The 16,381-nt window shown below is 40.5% G+C and overlaps 1 protein-coding gene across 1 annotated transcript in view; it reads right to left on the bottom strand.

Moving 5' to 3' along the window:
* Positions 1-12,610, bottom strand: part of carmil3 (capping protein regulator and myosin 1 linker 3) — a 68,093-nt gene extending 55,483 nt beyond the window's left edge. Inside the window, exons 1-2 of the mRNA XM_026313632.1 lie at positions 12,513-12,610; positions 9,364-9,458 (exon numbers count right to left, since the gene is read on the bottom strand). Of these exons, the coding sequence (XP_026169417.1) occupies positions 9,364-9,458; positions 12,513-12,570 (153 nt within the window). The 5' untranslated portion in view covers positions 12,571-12,610. The remainder of the gene's footprint in view (positions 1-9,363; positions 9,459-12,512) is intronic.
* Between the last annotated feature and the right edge of the window lie 3,771 nt (positions 12,611-16,381).

The raw sequence follows: 16,381 nt of genomic DNA, 5'->3' as shown, positions 1-16,381 counted from the left end.
ATTTAAAAGTGTCTGGGGTAATGTAAAAGGAAGGAAAATGTGAATATATTCACATCTGCCTATGTAATTAATCTCATTCATAATTCAAAAATCCATAATTAGCATTACCAATGCATGCACATTGTATCTCTATCCCTCCCTAGCACTTCATCTAATTCTTGCCTACACTTTCTTTTTGCTGTTTTTCAGATGGCTTTCAAATTCCACTCCTGCCTTTTCCATAACTGTATCGCTTGCATTCTATTATTCCTCCAATTTCCCAATTCATCTTCATGGAAATCTACTCATTTTTTATATCTTCTTCCTTAATCCCTAATCTGTCCATCTCGCTGTGTGCCATAGTGCCCTGGCTACTGCGCTCCCACCTTCACTTCTCAACTCCAGCCCTGATCATCCCAGCACCCCCACCTTCCCCCCTCCCAAGTCCCCTGTCTCCTTTTCTGTTTCAGTTTTCTATTCTTTTTCTGCGCTGTCACTTTCAATTCCTCAAGGCCTCTCTGTGCAGAATGGCTAATGGCACCCTGCTGGGTGGCAGTGAGAGGAATAAAGAAAATAAAACATACAAAAGAAAGAGAGAGAGAGAGAGATAAGAAGAGTGAGAGACAGAAGAGGTAGAGAGAGAGAGAGAGAGAGAGAGAGAGAGAGAGAGAGAGAGAGAGAGAGAGAGACACCAGATTTTCCTCCTGATAAAAAGTCTTCAGATTCTCTTCCGCTATACGAACCAACTCCCAGAAAAGCTGGCCTCATAGATCAGCTCTGCGTTTTAACTATACAGACATCCATAGCAGACTCCCACAGAGAGGAGACAGAGGAGCAGGACAGGGACAAAAAAGAGGAGACAGAATGATACCAAGAAAAAAAAAAAAAAAAAACTCTGCACTAAGCTAGTGGTGGGATTGTTAGTCCAATCACAGAATTTTGACAAGTTTGAAAACACTTATGTAACTCCAGAAAGGTGTGAGGAAATCGTGGGGGACCTTGAGAGATACACAAAGCAGAAAAACAGGAGAGAGATATAAATATAGTGAGAAAATAAAAGAAGCACCTTCTCCCTCCAGACACCTTAAAATCTGACAGAAGGTCTCATAATATAAACAGAGGCATCAATAATGCAGACTCTCTGACGGGCCCGATTTGATCCTCTGATGCTGAACAAGGCCTCTGGTGTGGGGTTTCTCCTCTCTTGATATATCATTTACAGCCCATTGAGGTATCATTAGACACAATCAATACTCCAGACAGTTCTTTTTTGCCAACTGAAACGGGGTGTGTGCAACAGTGAAAAATCTGAGATATTTATTCAGTACATGAGCTACACCTGTTATTGCAACAATGCCCCCCCATAAAATTTAAACTGCCCCTTTACTAGAACCTCCCTGCGCCCAGCTGTCCTCTATAAAATCAAGGGCAGACTAAAAGCATACTTCTTGATTTTAGATTTGTTGAGATGTTTCAATGTTTATTTCTTGAATTGTCTAAGCTACAAAATTAGCTGTTACTGTACTTCATAAATCAGTGTCTCTGCTCTACTGAGGAAGAGAAATACCACTGTACAAGAACCAGCATTAGCTGCCTGGACACGCCATTTTTGCAGCCACTTTAATAGCAGTTAAATACAGACTGACAAATAATGCCAGCAAATAGTAAACATTAGTTAATAATTAGGATCTCCAAACCAGAACTGAATAGCAGCTTGTCACATTGTGGAATTGAAAACTGTTAGCTAATATTAGGTCAGGAGTAAAAGGACACAGCACTGACATCTTAAGCTTTAACTCAGACATCACATGCCAAAGTTAATCATAAATAACTGAATAAATGACTTAAAATAAGTTAAGGTTACAATAATAAAAATATAAGGTATGATAAACAATATAATAAGATATACAACATAATAATCAGATCATCAAGCCATAAGGATCCAGCTATTTCTATTAATTGGCACAGACATCCAGAGTGAAAGATAAGCCCCACTCTCCTAATGATGTGGCATATTAGGAATCATCTCCTCCAGAGATCAATTGAAAATCCTAAAGGCCATGCAAAGATTTAACATCGATCCAGGAAATCCTCCCAACTTTTCAGACCTGTTTCATCAAAGGTGACGGCAGGTAACAAAATACATGAGGAAGTGGCAAGAGAAGGAAATGCATTTGACTCTGGGGTGTGGGGTTGGGGGCACAGTGTCAGAAGCACTAGTTCAAAGAGCCAGACATCCATCCAGCCCCTGAAGCAGACTGCAAGGGCAGGGTGGGAGTGTGTGTCATACAGAGCGAGTGCATGTACAGTACATGTGCAAAAACAACAAATGTATTTGTCTGCATGGCTGTGTTTTTGTGCACACACTGCCGAGAGGGCAGAGGGCGGGGGCTTATATTAATCATAAGCTGTCATGCTCTGGGTCTTGCACTTCAAACGAGATGGTGCAAATCAAAGTGTGTCTCTGGATCTGGGGTGGGTGGGTGTGTGTGTGTGTGTGTGTGTGTGTGTGTGTGTGTGTGTGTTGCCTCCAAGACAACAAGCTGAGGATCAGTGCCAGATTTGGCCGCCCTCAGTATTTCTGGCTCTACCACAAGGGCATTTTAAAACACACACACAATCATACACACAGCATAAAATCAGAGACATTCTGATGCATAATGTTTTGTTATTCTGTTGCATTTTTCCAGCTTGCTTGTACAATCGAGCACACGTGCTCGACTCTGCCTCTCATGCATGTATAATAATGCACAATAGCTTACTAAGCTGCCTTTGGACTACACTCACATGTCTCTCTCTTACTCCCTGTCACACATACAGTCAGCCACCATCACTCATCCTGCCATCAGTCAGTCAACCTGTCAGCTAATGTATGTGTGTATGTGTGTATGTGTGTGTGTGCGTGTGTGCGTGTGTGTAGATGTGACGGGGGGGTTTCAAAGCACAGATGCCCCTGGTCCTAGTTTAGAAGTGGACTTTGGCATGGTTGAAAGAGAGAGAGGGACATGCAATGCCCCAAAACACAATCTCTCATAAAAAAAAAAAAACCCATCCAATGCTTCTAAATCAAAGTAATGGCAAGCAAGTATAGTCTGAAACTCAAAGGACCTCTTAAAAAGAGAAAATAAAAGACAGGAAAAGAGAATGGGAAGTGTTTGTAGGGTTGTGCTATAGATGGAAGAAAAAGATGAGAATACAAGAGACTGACAAATGCCAGCGGTGAATGTCCCAAGAGGAAAAAAATGGTAGGAGAATATAAAAACAAAATGTGACCAAATGGGAGAATGTGGAATAAGATGCTGCCAAGCAGTGAGTGTGGGAGAGGAAAGATATGGTTAGAGAGGAGGGGTGGGCAGAGGAGAATCAGGACAATGAGAGTGAAGGATTAAAGGAAAGAAAAGCATGAATCAGATGGAAAGATAGAGGAGGAGATACTGGAGGAAGCTGCCCTTCAGCCCTTTCTCATGAGGGAAAAGAGAAGGTCAGCAGTCACACTTCATAGTCTCTTTGCCCTAGGCTACTAACATGTGTTGTGATAATCAAAAGAAAGCTGAGTCCTAATTACAGCACAAGCCGCTCGCTGTGCACTGTCAGATGGTAAATCCTATATACTTGCAGATACAACAACTCCACACTCCATGATCAAGGAGGGAAAGAGCAGTGAAAAGAAAATCATAGATGATGCAGTGATAATATTCACCATTACGCAAGCAGGCTAACCAAAAAAGGGAAGCACTGTTGAGAGAAAAAGTATAAGATTGATCTGTTAGCACTGGCCATCAGCTTCTCACACTGCAATACACAGTTGGAGTCTCGACAACAAATTATCATCTGAGCTCAAAGCAGGTCTCAGTTTCATCATTTAAAATGTACACACTGATAATAGTACTTGCTATTGACAGTATAGCACCACTCACAATACATTTACCATAAAAACATATAGTTCAAAAGTGGATTCAACTTTGGCTTGATTTCAGCGATTGTCCTACATGGGAGTCTTGATTAAGACAAATGCCAAAAAAAAAAAACACCCTCTGGAAATCTTCCTGTCTGTTTTGGACCAGATCCGTTGCTTGGCAGTGTGCTGTATTTCTGTCTGCACCAACACATTTAAGATGTTCATCAGATTCTCTGGGAGTTGTCAAAAGGTATTCTGAGAAAAGTAGCAAGTCAATAATTAGAGAAGGCAAATTAAGGGAAGGAGGGTTTAGGAATCAAGCAAATTACAACACAAATCCAAAGTTGATTTTACTTTAGTGTGAATGAAATCTGCCTCCAAACTTCTACAACTGCAGCAATGGTTCTAGTAAGAAACTGGACAGCACACATAGACTATGTAAAAAATAAAAGTATGCAAAGGTATCGGTGTTCTGTATAAAGTAAAAGATATGTTACACTGTTTATCCCTGCATATGCTGTAAACCTTATTTTATCCATATTTTGGATACTGCAGGCAACACTTACCCAAGTAACATCAAGTCTTTGTTTTTGTTGCAGAAAAAAGCAATAAGAATTACCATTAAGAAGAGAGAGACAGAGAGAGAGAGAGAGAGAGAGAGAGAGAGAGAGAGAGAGAGAGAGAGAGAGAGAGAGAGAGCACACCAAGTCAGTGTGCCAAGTCTGGAGAGTTGAAGTTTGAGGATTTGGTTGATTTATTAAAACTTTATTAGTTATGTGGAAAGCTAAAAATAAAATTCTACCTGAAGGCCTTCAAGAGTTGCTTAGCTTGGTACCAGAGGAAGTTGGCCATCGAAGGCAATATTTCAAACCTGTATTTAGACACATCACGTCAAAACAGATGTGTGTTTCTGTTTATGGAGCAACATTATGGAATTCACTGGACTCTGAATTTAATGCTTGTACAAATGTTGGTAATTGTTTTTAAAAAGCACAAGGATAAAATACTGACATTGTATGTAAAAAATTAATATAAATAAGTTAAAGACATGTAAGAGGAGAATACTGAATATGCTTTGTATATGTACGGTGATTGGGAGGGGTTGGGCTCAGGTTTGGTTTTGATTGTTGATTACTGACATGATTTTTTTTTATCTGTATCTAAGAATAGGGGCAGGTTATATAAGATTAATCTTCTGTTCCCTTTTCATTCATGACCATTGAAAGTTGGATTGTATGGTGTTTTGTATTTGTGGGTAAAATGAAAAGAGAAGTACAATGTTATGCTTATAATACTGAAACGACATGAAATTCAATAAAGAAATACATTCAAATCGGTTGACTGCACATAGTATGTGAAGGAATGTAACAACTCGAAAGAGGAATAAACTTTTGTAATTAAAAAGAGGAGACTGTAAATGTTAATTCATGGAGATACAATTAAAAACCACAATGAGTGAAGAAACATGTATGCTTAAAAAAAATGAGAAGAACAAACATAAAACAGCAATATAAGAACAACAAGCAAAGACAACTTAAGGAAAAGGAGATTCATGAGTTTGAATTTAGGACATGAGGATGGAACAAATCTCATACAAAGACACTACTGACGAGACAATGCTAGGCCCAAAACAATTTCCCACAGGGTGCTGTAGTTTTCAATAGCAGCCCCTTTCAGGTGGTTTTCTTCTAGAAAACTGGCAGCAGAAAAATTGCTCTCAGCATGAGTCCACTGTGTGGTGAGATTTTCAAGTAATTATTTAGTTTAGAGAATAAACACTAAAGAGAACTATTTAAAATGATACTCCCAAAAAGCCTAATGACTTCGTAATATTTTTTTTAAAATAGGTGGCGTGCTCATCGGTACTGTCCACTAATGACAAAAGTAGTCACCAATTATCCTAACCTAGTGGTTCTCAACCGTGGTCCTCGAGGAACACAGCCCTGCTTGTTTTCAAACTCTCTGCCCTTCCCACTTCTGATTGGCTGATCACACTTGATCCAGGTAATCAGTGGGGGGTAGGGCAGGAATAGTTGGAAAACAAGCAGGGCTGTGTTCTTTGAGGACCAGGGTTGAGAACCCCGGACTTAACCTGTGCTCAGACTGTGGGAGGGAGCCAGAGTACCTGAAGAAAATCCACAGAAGCAGCTAAAACATGCAAACTCCACACAGAAAGGCCACAGGTATTTTCCATAAAATAAATATTCCCATGGAAGGTCTTTTACTGTAATCAGAGACTGTTGTTAGTTTGGTAAATCAAAAATTTCTTTGTATATTTGTTGAAAGTATATCAGTATAAGCTTTTGTACTTTCTATCCCCCAGAGATTTTCAACCAAACCATAGTCACTAATCAGGTAAATACAGGCTGATACTGATAATATTGGTAATAATGAGTCAACAAAGCCAGATTTAAACACAATAACTATTGTGGGCACACAGTGGTGACACAAGAAATGAATTAAGACAGATTAGTGGTTTGCTCAGTAGAAAACCAGAAAAAAAGAGGATTCATCACTATAAAACTGTTGTGCGTAAAGACAATCAGTCTGATTTGATTCTACAAGAACTATACTCCAGATTTCCTAATTTTCAAAGCTGTTGTTTTTATGACTATTAGCCAATTCCACTGTGCAAAACCTATACAACAGAAGGGCTGTCAGTAACAGAATGTCATGCAAGGTATATGTAGTGTATTTAAGAAATGCCACGCCCTGTGGCCCATCTTCAACTGATTTATAAGACAATGTGTAACATCTTAGTTAAGGCGTCTTTAATGTTAAAGGTTTTATTTCTCAGGTGCGCACTTTTATCTTGTCCATAAAATGAGCTAGGTGCCTGAAAATTGTTGTTTTTTTTTTTTTCATTTTAATGGAGAAAGGTTCACTCAGATTGGTGAAATTGTACTTTTATGGGAAAATTTACTGTTTGGTAAAGGCTCAGTTAAAAATTATATTAAAAACTATTCATTTTCCTGTAAATGAAAAAAGGAATGCAAAAAGAATAGTGCTGGACAGGAGCATCAAAGGGTTATATTTCATGCATGAATCATTTATCATGAATAAAGCAACTTTTAAAGCGACTGCAGAACATAAATCATTACATTTTACATCTACCAACTTTCTCAATATCATCCTGCACTAACAATGCCTCACACTGTCAGAGCCACTAAGCATGCAAGCACAACCAACTTTTTAAAAGTAGTATAACTTCAAGTTGACCTCAAACCCCAATCCCGCTTCAGTCTCAAAAGCAGGACCTCCAAGTAACCGCAGAACTTAAGTGGTTCTACGTGTGAGTGTGCTCAGGACTGTCAAACAGTGGCAATCTCAGCCAGTAATAGCCCCATTATTAGGTACTGTAGGAGCGAAGGAACCGCAGAGTCAACAGAGGATGAAACGGAGCAACCAATCAGGATAAGTAAGTGGCGGAAGAGCCAAATCAGCAACTGGGGCATCACAACACATCAGAGCGCTTCTCCCTTTTCACTCCTTTCTCCGCTGGCTTTCCTCTAGTGGGATGCTCTCCCCATTCCTTCCATCACACCCACCCACTCCTCCCCCTAACCTCCCTCCTTCCATGTCTTTCTCCCTCTCTCTGCCTTTGAAGATGCTTTGTTTTTTGAGATGTCTCTAATCTTCAAATAGGGTGATCTAATAATGGCTGTAAACGCATGTATGCAGGCACAATGTGTGCCTGGGAAGATGCTTCCTACACATGACAATCTGTAAGCATGAGTGTGAGTGTATGTACATGTGCATGACTGTGTATGTGCACGCCAAGTGAGGCAAACATTCATGTTGATGCTCTCCAATGTGTTGCCCTGGGTGCCGTTCGGATGTCATGCTGAGCACTCCCTATGTCTGTCTGAGATGGGTGGGGGGAGACAACCCTGTATGTGTGTGTGTGCGTGTATGTGTCCCATCTTGATAGCTGGTACAGTCAACACGCACAGACAGTGTCTCTCCAGGGAAAAGGAGGGAGGGAAGCAAGATGTAGAACAAAGACCTTCACAGGAGAGTAAACATAAACTTGAAGGAAAAACGTTACTTTCCTTAAACTATGATCCTGTATAAATTTGACCTGCTGAATGTGTCTCAGTCATGAAGTGAGATCCACATGAAAGAGAGGATGAAGGTATAAAAAAAAAAAAAAAAAAGCCCTAATCTAAGCCTTCAGGCTTAGGAAAATTTATTTTCTGCAGCTCAATATTAGAAAGCAATCCTAAAATTCTCCTCTTTCTCTGACTACCATGTATAACATTTTCAAGCATGAGTGAATATGTGTGCATAACACACAGCGTATTTACAAAGCATCCTTCATGCATCCAAACAAATGTATCTATTAGTGTAAAGATTGCCTTTTAGAATGGGAGATCTCAAGAGTGAGTTAGAAGGAAGGCTTATTTCCACCTCCCGCCCCCCACCTACATTTGAAAGAACTTGGAGCAGTGGCAGCAGCAGCCAAGCCCCATTTGGATAGTAAAAAAAACTCTCATAAGGCAGAGACCTAATTGAATTGCTTCTGATGGAAAGAGGAGCTCAATACGCTTTTACAGGTTTGAGTTAAGATGGAGGGAAGAAGAAAGGTTAGAAAGGGATGGAGGGAAAGAGAGACAACCAGCATGGTGGTGGTGGAGGGAGGAGAAGGAGGGTGATGACAGCAAGGGAAATAATTGAGATGGACAGATGAGGAGTGAGGGAGAGAGAAAACAAAGAGATGACAAAAATGGGGGAGGGTGGGTGACAGTGGTGGAGCCAGACTGAGGCAGAAAAATAGAAATAATACAAAAGACAAAACTGAATTACAAATTAATAGTTTCGATTTGCTTATCAGCATGTGTTTTTTTGGTTGTCTTCATGAGAGGAAATGAGCTTGCAACTGAGCAGTCTCTAATATGGCTGACTCAATGACAATTTCTCAATTAATAATTACAGCGGTGGCATTAACCTCACACATCACAGACTGCCCACACACCTTCTGGTATGTGCACACACACACACACACACACACACACACACACACACTAAGGTTTCTTCTTAAAAAAAAAAAACAAAAAAAAAAAAAAAACAAAACTACTGATACCTGTGTATGGACACCATGTCAGGCTTACACACTCACACATACACACCACTCTTCCCTGTGGCATTGAGGTCATCCTGCCACATCTAATAAACTCTGAGGATGGACTCAGTAGGCCGTGGCATGGTGTCCACTTTACTCTGCTTAGGCAGCATCTGTCTTAAGCCTGATTTTCAAGGCGTCTGTTGTGCATCTCAGGATGTGTAATCTGCAACTGTTTATGGCTCTTTCAATTTGTTGCGATTAACAACCATTGATTTCCATTTTGTCTGTAATGAGCCAGTGCCGTATTCAATGCCTCACACATAACAACATGTTCCCTTTAACCAGCTCTTTCAGGCAAGCTGTTGTGGCAGCAGAGCAGTGGGGCGGTTGGGGGGTGTTGCTGCGTGAGCGTGTTTCTCACCAGAATCCTGTCCTCGGATTTGCCGCTCCTGGTGTCCTGTTTAATGGCTCTCACAAACTTAATGACCTGCTTGTCCAGCACCTTCCTGATGCTCTCTGAAAAGAAGAGCGAAAAAAGGGATAAAACAGGAGAGCTAATTACATAATGTAAACACATAAAAGAATGAAAAGTGCTGCCCCAATATGCATGCAGAAAGAGAGTAAAGCTTTTGAGAGGCAAATCTATAGATTCAAGTATCCGGCTGGGTGACAAATGAAATGTATGTAAAAGGAAACCTGAAGATTTATCTACACATCACTTTACTTTAGTGGAAGCCATAAGTTACTATTTATGTAGTGACATAAACTCACTGCAACAAATGAATTGAGCAGGATAGAAGACAGTGTGGCTCCTGCTGTGACAATGCTATTGAAGTTACAAGAGTGAATAGCAACTACAATAATATTGATAAATAAGACTATATTGTTTGCAGGGGATTGCCATGGTATTCAGAACTCAGGCAACAGCCCACTGCGAGTGAATCACAAAATGCAGTGACTAAGAAGTTGATTTTAATCTGGATCACTCCAATTGCCAATCCGCACACTGAGCTAAGTTTGGCACCATTACCAAACCAACATTTGTTTTTTTCCAAAAATGTAAAATCTGTTTTCCAAATCATATCATAAGTCTTAAGAGTCATGTTATGTAAGGTAACATGAGACCAGGGGTTTGTGTAGCTCTACAAACTCTACAGACCTAAACCACTTCATTATGTCATTATCACAGTCACCAAATCTCAGCATAACTGAACACCTATGGGAGATATACCCACCTCCACCCCCATCACCAAATGACTAAACAATGATCAAAACACTTTTCTTCTTGATCTTAGAAACAAGAGTTGAAATAAAATCTTCACTCCAGGTCCACTTGCTTGTTTTAGAGCTTTCAACTGAATCACTGAATGGTTTTTATCAGCAGATAAAAAGTTTGCTCGAGGGTCACAACCAACTGTCAAGTTGAGATCGTTAAGTCAGTCAAGAACAAATTTTTCATCCTTCCAGTGGAGCTGCAGACATTTAACTGATCTATGTCAAGGAGCACTGAAGCTGTTCTGGAGGCTTATATGGACTAAACCGCTCTATGTTAAATTTTCATTTCACTCTTCACCCACATGTAGAAAATCTGTTTGTGACTTTCAGTAGTAAAGTAAAGTGGACATAAAGCATTAAGACCTGGATTTAGGCCACCAGCAGGTGACCCTTTTTTTTTTGGAGTTGACCCAGAGAAAACAAGTCTGCGACTTATTTTAAAGCTTTTGATTCAAATCTCCTTCAGCTCTGTTTGACTGTAGCTGTGAATCGGAAACTGTTCCCATATCAGGAACATCACCATTTTGATGCTGATGATGCCTTCATCGTGTTTGTCTGCTTTTCAGTTTAGGAATAAATTGGTGGATTATTCCTTTAAAAGAGAGAGTGGGGTACAGTCACAGACAGAAGTAGACAGCTACAAAGACAACAAAATGATAGGAGCACATACACACACACAACCTCCAGCTGAAAAGGACTCAAAACTGGGCTATTTTTAGCCTCAGAGAAAGAGGAAAAAAAGCAGCCTGGCTCATCTCAATGGAACCAAACAAGATCCAGAGCTGCAGTCTTCAGGGGCCTCTACTCCACCATGCCAGGCAACCCTGCTGAAGCTCACTGAACCCCACCAGAGACCTCCTACATTTTTGTTCCTTCCAAACCAAGCATCATACAACCTGCTGCTCACAAACACAATGTCAACCTATATCCTCTGACTGCAAACATGCACATATGTCTGCAAGCTGTGTGAAATTCACAGTCCACATTTTGAAGCGAGGCCGCCCATGCTAAATATGCACTCATGGAGCCCAGCAGATGGATATAGAGCATGTCATGCTGTGCCACGATGCTCCACTATGTCTCCAAACTCTCACTGTACTGCAGACAACACTATTGTCACTTTGCACATCCAGCAACAACCATGAAGTTGGATGTGACGCTTGAGTGAGCAGCGGCCGACATCGGGAGTCAGGAGGAGGTAGGGATGGGGTGGGGTGGGTTGAGGGTGTCACTCCAGCAGGTCGAAGGATGGATCAGCCTAAGCCAAACAGGGAGTTACTGACATTAAGCTGGGTAAGACCCAATCACTTAAATCCTTTAACACACTCTGTGGCCCCTCCCCAAGGCCTGCTGGTGTAACCTTGGCATCTGCTCTGACAGGGGTGAAAGGGGGGGGGGGGGGGGGGTGAACCAGAATGAATCAGGTCCCTGTCTTCCCCTTTAATTCCTAATTCCCTCTCATATTCCCATGGCTTTTTGGACACTTTGATGGATCTGCTCACTGTCACTGCACTCACAGACCCCTCCCCCCCCTCCGGGTCCCCATCTTGTCCTCCAAGGCAGGTGTGTTAATGGCCTGATGCTCTTATCACCAGGCCAGACAGACGGTGGGGGGGGGGTAAACAGCGGGACTTAACTCACCATGTCAGGATGATTGTCAGTAAGAGGCACACCTTCTTTAACATCTGATCAGCCAAACATGCGAGGGTGTGTGTGTGTGTGTGTGTGTGTGTGTGTGTGTGTGTATGTGTGCGCGCTCGCCCGCGTTAGGCCAGTGCCCGGTCTCCCCCAGAATCCAAAGCCGAAACTCGGTCTGCGTGCTGCTGAACCCAAGCGCTCCCAACCGCACAATAACTCCCACGCACAGACACGCAGGAGAGCGGAGAAAAGAGATGAGAACTCCTAATGAATGCACGTCAGAGCCACACATGGTGAACGCCGGAGAATAACTCCTGACAGCTACAGGACCCATGCGCTCGATACATTTCACGGCACATTTTTATGCCTGATCAATTCGAAAGTGGACACTGGCTATGAGATCGATGGGATTACAATTTTCACAAACCTCAACAGCCATTAACTATGGCTCTGCCTTGGGAGACATTTCCTCCGCTCACCCTCGGTGATAACTCCCTTCTAATCAAACGCACTGAGAGCGGAGATTTAAAGAGCAGCTGGGTAAAGAAAAACTAATCTTTACGCGTCCTAAAACCCGCTCTCCTCCTCCTCTTACCTCCCCAAAAGACTTCATAAAAGCTTCAGAAACACTTCCCCCCCAAAAAAACTCCAGCTCACCTGTGATTTCTCTGCTGACACTGACAAAGCCCGCGGCTGTGGTCTCCTTTGAGGCCATGGTGCGCTCCTCCCGCCGGTCCGGCCCCTTCTCCTTCTTCTTCCTCTCTTTCTTCTGCTCTTAGATATCTCCTCAGTCCCTTTGCTATTCACTTCTGCTTCTTCTTCTTCTGCGTCGCTATTTTTTTCCTCCGTCCGTGCGCGCAGGTGCTTCGGACACAGCAACAGCCTGTACAGTGACGTGAAGCGGTGCCGCGCACTGGCAAAACCCGAGGAGCGCATCCGACTCCAGCAATCAGGCACAGGAGAGAGAGAGAGAGGGAGGGAGAGAGAGAGAAGGGGCGTGTGCGTGTGTGCGTGCATGTGTGTTGGGTAGAGGGATGGGTAGGAAGGGTTAAAGGTTGTGTTCATGTTCAAGTCTGCCTCATTTTCGCAGGGCCCCAATGGAAGAGGGATATTAACATGACCACAGTATCGTCCAGTATTACATAATGACCCTATAGGATTTCTAATTATTCACTTCACTCAACATGTTTTATAAGGTGATTATTATTTTTTTTTTGTTTTGTGAATCTTCTGTCAGTAATCCTATCAGCTCTAGTTTTGTCTAATTTATTCTTTAAGGCCCTCAAATGAAGTGGCACCACAAGGAGACTGTATCGTAATAGATAAGACATATTGTACTGACTGGCAATGGTAGAAATGAATACACCTACTGTATCAGTCAAAAAGGATATATATATATATATATACAGTATATATATAACAGTATATATATATATATATATATATATATATATATATATATATATATATATATATATATTAGCCTATTAATCCTTATAAGCCTTAGGGTCCTATCCATGTCCTATCCAAATTTCATTTTAAAGGCTCAAAGTCATCTCTAATGGCTGTCCCAAAATGTTCCATCTAAAGTGTTTAATATGAAAAGAATAAATAAGACATTGTGGAATAAATAAATATATTAAAAAGTATACTATCGTGAAATATACTGTATTATTTAACCATTTCGTTTAAATATAGTAATATAATGTATAACAAGAACTCAGTTCTCAACTGCTCAACTGTATTTTTTACTGGGCTACAGATTTTTTCAAAATGTCTTTTCAAAAGTTACAACACACTCCCTGTCATGGTTAAGCAGGCAGATGATTGTTACTTCAACTACAGGCAAAACAACACTTAATCCTGGGTCAGGAGCTTCTGCTGTAAGGAATAGAAAATGTGTACCCACTGTCAGTTTGTTGGTGAGAGTGGCAGACACTGGCGACATCTCCACTGACATGAAAAGTGACAATATGAAAAAAAACAAAAAAAACAAGAGACTTAAAACAGAATAAAATAACATTTAATATTACGTTTGACTCCCCACTGAAATAAAAAAAAAGAGTGGAAAAATATTTTCTTTGCTTTTTCTATTTCCATGGGGCAGTAATCACAACAATTAATCAAAACCATCAGCCAGTCACTTTTTAATAGACCCCACAGTTTTTTTGACATAGATCCCATGAGCTAAGTTCAACAAGAATGTGCTCTCCCAAACAGTTGAGCAGAACATTAAAGGGTTAAATTTGATTCATTTATTATATATTGATTTCATAATTTTACGTATTCATTTCATTTTCAAACTTTTACTCATTTTGGTAATAGCATTAAATATAAAACCTTTATTTAAAAAGGATATACAAACTGAGAATAAAGCTAATTCTTTTTAAGTGTATTGTAACAAGGTTGAGTCTAAAAAGTGTAGCCTACACATCATAGGCCTCAAAATCAGAAATAAATAGAAATGCAATATCATAATAATGTATACAATCTCCAATACAGTCATGCAAAGGGTTCCAGGTAATGGCATCTGTAAAGCTTTTTTCCCTAGTTCTGTGATGGTTGGTATGAATGGATATAAGTCTGATCACCAAATGGAGGTCAGACTATTTTTACTTTATTTTTTTTTGGACCTCTGATGACAATCTGGACATGACCATTCCAGATCAGATACTCTCATCAGATTATTATCAGAATGAGAAGAATCCAAAAACTACATTTTCAATATATTTTCAAAAGGATCCAGTATCATTAGATCTGATTTTTTTTTCTTTTTTTTTTGACAGAAAGGATTAATGATTTGTTTGAAAAAATGTTTAAACCATTGCTCTTCACACAAAAGTAATGGTTTTATTGTGTCGCAGCAGAAAGTTGATTTGATGCCTTTGATAAATGTGTTTTCATGGTGATATTTCTGTAATGATGTGAGGACATCGAGGGAACAGAGCCATATATCAAACCGTTTCATTTAGTGGCTTTCTCCTCAGAGATGTGAGATCACCCCTCATGTCTGTGATGGGATTTGGGATGGAGAATTGGGGCTCCAGGTTGTAGCTCAAGCTGTAAGTAACAATGATATATGATTCACCCACTCATCTGAATGGCTGCTACTTGTCAATGTCATTGCTTATGCAACACAATTCAGCTATTTTTCATAGATGCAGCCAAAATTAGACCAGAGTTTTAACTATATATCACTTCTTAATATGACAAATGTGCTCATGAAAACACAAATGAATACCTGGTGGAGGGCGCAGCTGTCTCTGGTGTCATTTCCAAAAACTGGCCTCTCAGGGACCCCAATACTATACAATCAAAAGTGCACGGTCTGTTATATGCATTCATGACTCCATGTATGAGAAACCTTTGTGTCTGTATCTCAGTGATACTTCACCCTGATGAAAGAAGACCCAGTAGGGGGCATTATGCCAGGGAGAGAGGGGGTGGAGTGTTAAAGGAGAAAGGAGGAGTGTGTAAGGCTAGAACAGTCTGGGGAACTGTAGCTGTCTCCATGTTTCATGGGGTTAAAAACTTCAGCACTGTTCAAAGACACACTTGAAAGGATGTCCTATTATTTATTCATCAAGGCAGCATCTCTTAGATATGAATTGAGATGCTCAATATGCCCTCAATTACTTTTCTGTTGAGGTATTGTAGCTGCATGAATCTGCTTACATAAAGCAATGCTCAAATGAAAGGTTTCTACAAAGGCACTGCTACTCAGGAAGCAATTTAAAGGCAAGGCCCATGTAAATAGCAGGAAACAATTCATTCAAAATCTGTGTGCTGCTCCAGTACTTCTGCAAATATTTGGTAGTAACTACAGGCAGCACAACATCTGCACATAGTAAAAGTGAGACAATGCACATATCACTGTATTAGAGAGGCAGTGAAGAAGAGGAATAGAGGTGGGTAACAATCTATGGTGTACTTGCAACCACAGCTACTGGATACAAAAGCGTTAGCCACTGTAACACAGTCATTACTGATGTTTGTAAGAACTCAAGATGAGGCTCCAAATCAAAGCGGGCTCCTGATTTATTGTCAATATTCACCTCTGTGTATAGACTGTATTAGAGTAACACACAACTGGCTGTGCAGCAGAGCTGTAATACACTGCCCTCATCTGGTTGAACACAGTAAACAACGATCCCATGGAGAGTAATTAACCTTGTGTTTCATCTAGACAGCAGATTACTATTCAGTGTTTGTATATTCTGAAGTGCGAGGTGGCATAGACCCACCCACACTGTAGTGATTCTGCTACTTGTCACATGTATATGTTTATTATCACCATACCACAGTGATGAATATCTCACTAATGATTTGATGTTTTCATAGACTAACTTGTTCATGGTTTTTACCTGTGAGATTGTATTGCTAGTTTAATTAAGGCTGCTCACTTTATTATGTGGAAAATGCATTTTCTTATTTGTCACTTTTAGTTGTGTAAGAACAAGAGACGCAAATTAAATAAAGTAGCTCAATTTTATTTAAAAACACGCACAAATATATATTCTGTCACT

The sequence above is a fragment of the Mastacembelus armatus genome, chromosome 17 (genome assembly GCF_900324485.2).
Source record: "Mastacembelus armatus chromosome 17, fMasArm1.2, whole genome shotgun sequence".
NCBI lineage: Eukaryota > Metazoa > Chordata > Actinopteri > Synbranchiformes > Mastacembelidae > Mastacembelus > Mastacembelus armatus.
Note: the sequence above shows the minus strand (reverse complement) of the source record. Positions and strands in the feature narration are given on the sequence as shown.